The sequence below is a fragment of the Solanum dulcamara genome, chromosome 3, assembly GCF_947179165.1.
Source record: "Solanum dulcamara chromosome 3, daSolDulc1.2, whole genome shotgun sequence".
In the NCBI taxonomy this organism is placed as follows: domain Eukaryota; kingdom Viridiplantae; phylum Streptophyta; class Magnoliopsida; order Solanales; family Solanaceae; genus Solanum; species Solanum dulcamara.
Window position 1 is genome coordinate 69,106,430 of NC_077239.1, and position 3,381 is coordinate 69,109,810.

Genomic DNA, 3,381 nt, shown 5'->3' on the forward strand with positions numbered 1-3,381 from the left:
TTTTAACCATAATAATGCAAGCATTAAATCCCTTTGCATTACTAATATCTAGAAATCCATGGTATTAGTAATGCAAGTCTTAATACGCAATAGAGTGTATAATTAATGCAAGCATCTTGCATTAGTTATACATGTCATGAAAAAGTGTACCAAACAAGATACTACTAATACACCTAATTAATGCACGCATTATTTTTGCTAACACACTTTACCAAACGCCCCTAAATGTATTTATTTTGAAAAGTGCTTTTTGCGCGAAATAATATTTTTAAAAGGAAAAACATTTTGATTTATTCTTCAATTTTACGATTTAGAGTTGATATTACCCTCATTATATAAGTGACTCACATATATTCCTATCGTCACACGGATGGACATGATATACCCTTTTCGTCTAAAGAAAGTGAAAAAAATAATTTTCATTTTTTTTTGGGTTTTTTTTTTTAAAAAATAATCCATGTAGTTGTATATTTGATATCCTTCTAGCAAAGTTTAAGGGTATATTTGATCTTTTTCACTTGTAATTTTTTTTTTGACTTCTTTGTCCATAAGGGTATTATAGTCAGGACACATAATTTCTAAATCATTGTGTGAATAAAAAATGTGACAAGTAAAGTGGTTTGACGGGTGTACTACTCTCTTTTGCTATTACTCAAAAACACCTTTTCATTTCTAAAAGTTTGGTCAAGAACATTAACTTTCTCAAATATGTATTTTTAAAAATAAATACTTTTGACTTTTCAGAAGTGTCGGCAAACAAACTAGAGTAGTAATTAAGAGCTAACTTGATATTATAACTAGAATAGTAAAGAAAAAGATTGTAAATTTAAGCGAGATACTCTAAATAAATCTAAAAATAAAATAAAATTTGTATACATATAATAGGATCGCATTCATTCTAAATATACTCGTAAAAAAAAAGAAGGACAAAGATAAGAATATATAGTAAAGATCAGTTTTGCAGTAATATATTAATCTCCTTGGGAAAAAAGCCTCCTTTTTAGGCTCTTGATTAACATAAGATGGATCAAAGTTTCCTTTCTCTCTCTCTCATAGCGTATATACACATGCATGATTTAGATTAAACAAAGAAATTTAAAAAAGTACTACTACTAACTAATTAATTAGTTTTTCATCATCCTAAGAGCCAATGCTTGAAGTTCACCCAAATCAGTTTGAGAAGGTCTCTTCCTACTATTACTATTACTACTACTATAGGCCGCTTGATGATAAAACACTTGGTCTAATCGGCTTTGTATCTCTTGCACATTATTATTATTGTTGTTCATTCCATCACTATAATGATCAATTGATTCAAGTGAACTTTGTGGTGATGAATTGGAGTTCATAGTGTATGTTGGATTATTATTATTATTGTTAGGTGGGAAAGATGATGCCATTAGCCCAATTGATGATGCCATATTAATGTTGGGCCATTCATGATGAGGATAAGAATTTTCTGAATTTCTTGAATTGTTGAGTAAACTTTGTGCTAGCTGAGTCTTCACTTGCATAAGTTGAGCTTGCAGGTATGCTACCTAACAAATTAATATGACCAAATAGAAATCAGAAACATACCAAGAGGAAAAGAAAAAAAAAGGTTGAGAATTTACTACATATATATAATCTCTATCTATCTTAGTTCTACTTGCACATTTTTATAAGCTTTTAAAGCATTGTTCTCGTACTATTATTAGAAGCAAAAGATTTTTCCATCACGAATCCATAGAAAATTTGTGTTGTAGAATATGATTTTTTCAATTATTTTTCATTGAATTAGATCACATGGTGGAAAATAGATTCTCAATAAATTAGTGAAAAACTTCCTAAATTTTACATAGGAAAACATTATTATTTTTTCTTTTTTCACTAATTAAATCAAAATATCAGTGAAAATAATCAGTTAACATTTTTCGAAATAATCAGTGGACAAGATACATCTCTTTGTTTTGACGTTGGACAAGTAGTTTAAGAAGAAAAACAAAGCATATTGAGTGTGTGTTAGATACCAAGGGAAATACTTTAATTATATTTTCACATCTCCTCATAAAAATCTTAATTCACTCCTACATACTTAAATTTCGCATATAGCATGTATAACTCTAACCAGCAACGAAATAAAATTGAAGTTAGGTTACCTGTTGTTGTAAAGCGAAAATATGTGCAACACATCCATAAACAGGATCTTTGATCCTAGCTTGTGCTTCATAAGCAATAGTAACAACAGCCTCGCATCGATCAGGTACAGGAACGTGCAACAACAATTTAGAAACATTACTCGCTCCGAACACCTTATGTATGGCTGCAAATCTAGCAGGACCTTGTTCCGAACAGAAATAAGGAGCAAAGATACAATCGGCAGCACACTTGCGGCGCAAAAATTTACATGCGCCGCAAGGTGATGATCCTGTAGACATATTATAATTAGATGGTGCAAAAAAAAGAAAAATAAGTTTTACTTAACAAAGAGAAAAAGAAGAAGAAGAAGAAGCACACGAGCAGACTAGGAAATGGTGCAGATAATGAAGAAGGTGGGGCTAATAGTAGGGAGTTTATATAAGGAGTATCAAATGAAAGGGGACATACAAGTTTTATGTGTAGGGTTCTTAGGGGACATTTAGCAATAGCCTCTGTCGTGTAAGACTTTTGAAATTTGTGATTTATAAATTTGTGTTTCTCATTAAGAAATATAAAAATGATATCAATATTATTGTTTGGAACGAAGCTTATCACTAAAAATATGTAATTTTCTTTTTGAATTAACTGAAAATAGTGTTGAGAAAATTAAAGTGGAGAAGAAGAAGTACTAATTAAGAAAGAGTTTTTAAACTTTTATACTAAAAGTAAAAACTATAATTTTGAAAATACTAGCATAGCATAGTTTGTTTGCAAGTGTTTGCTTTATTTTTAAGGTAATTGATTTCACTTATTGTGTATAGTGGTGGAGTCAAAAAAATAATAATTACTATAATTAAGGAGATTTTAAAAAAATCTAAAACTGCCCCTTTTAAAAAAAATATTTGGACCCCTTGTAATTATTTTTTAGATGACTTAATAGTATAAAAAATTCTATTTTAGAGGATCGTTTGGTATGCAAATTAAATTATTCCGAGATTATAGTTTTGGGATTATAATTTGTGGACTAATTTAATCCATATGGAAGATGGTATAAGATAATTTTAAATTGAATAAGATAAGATAGAATATCTCTAAATTAAGTTTAATATTAGATTTATATCATGTTTGATTTATAATACCATCAACCAAATATAATATTAAGCTCGGATACCAAATCTAATTATGTGATGATGTCTCACCTTATTTTGAATATCAATCGAATCGTTGAATAGAAATTAAATTTATATTTTATAGCTTAAGTGT

General features: G+C 29.0%; 1 protein-coding gene across 1 annotated transcript; it reads right to left on the reverse strand.

Annotated features, from left to right (window-relative positions):
- Nucleotides 1-920: 920 nt before the first annotated feature.
- LOC129881722 (LOB domain-containing protein 16-like) lies at nucleotides 921-2,603 on the reverse strand. Its single transcript, XM_055955836.1, has 2 exons — nucleotides 2,139-2,603; nucleotides 921-1,538 (listed from the first exon to the last, which is right to left on the reverse strand). Exons 1-2 carry the CDS (start codon nucleotides 2,415-2,417, stop codon nucleotides 1,125-1,127), a joined length of 693 nt encoding a protein of 230 aa, XP_055811811.1. The 5' UTR covers nucleotides 2,418-2,603; the 3' UTR covers nucleotides 921-1,124.
- Nucleotides 2,604-3,381: the final 778 nt, after the last annotated feature.

Bases quoted from the DNA above. Each gene is read 5' to 3' on its own strand.
- LOC129881722 (XM_055955836.1), bottom strand. From the start codon at position 2,417: ATGTCTACAGGATCATCACCTTGCGGCGCATGTAAATTTTTGCGCCGC. The intron at 1,539-2,138 runs GTAACCTAACTT...TTAATTTGTTAG, and splicing joins TTTTCGCTTTACAACAACAG to GTAGCATACCTGCAAGCTCA.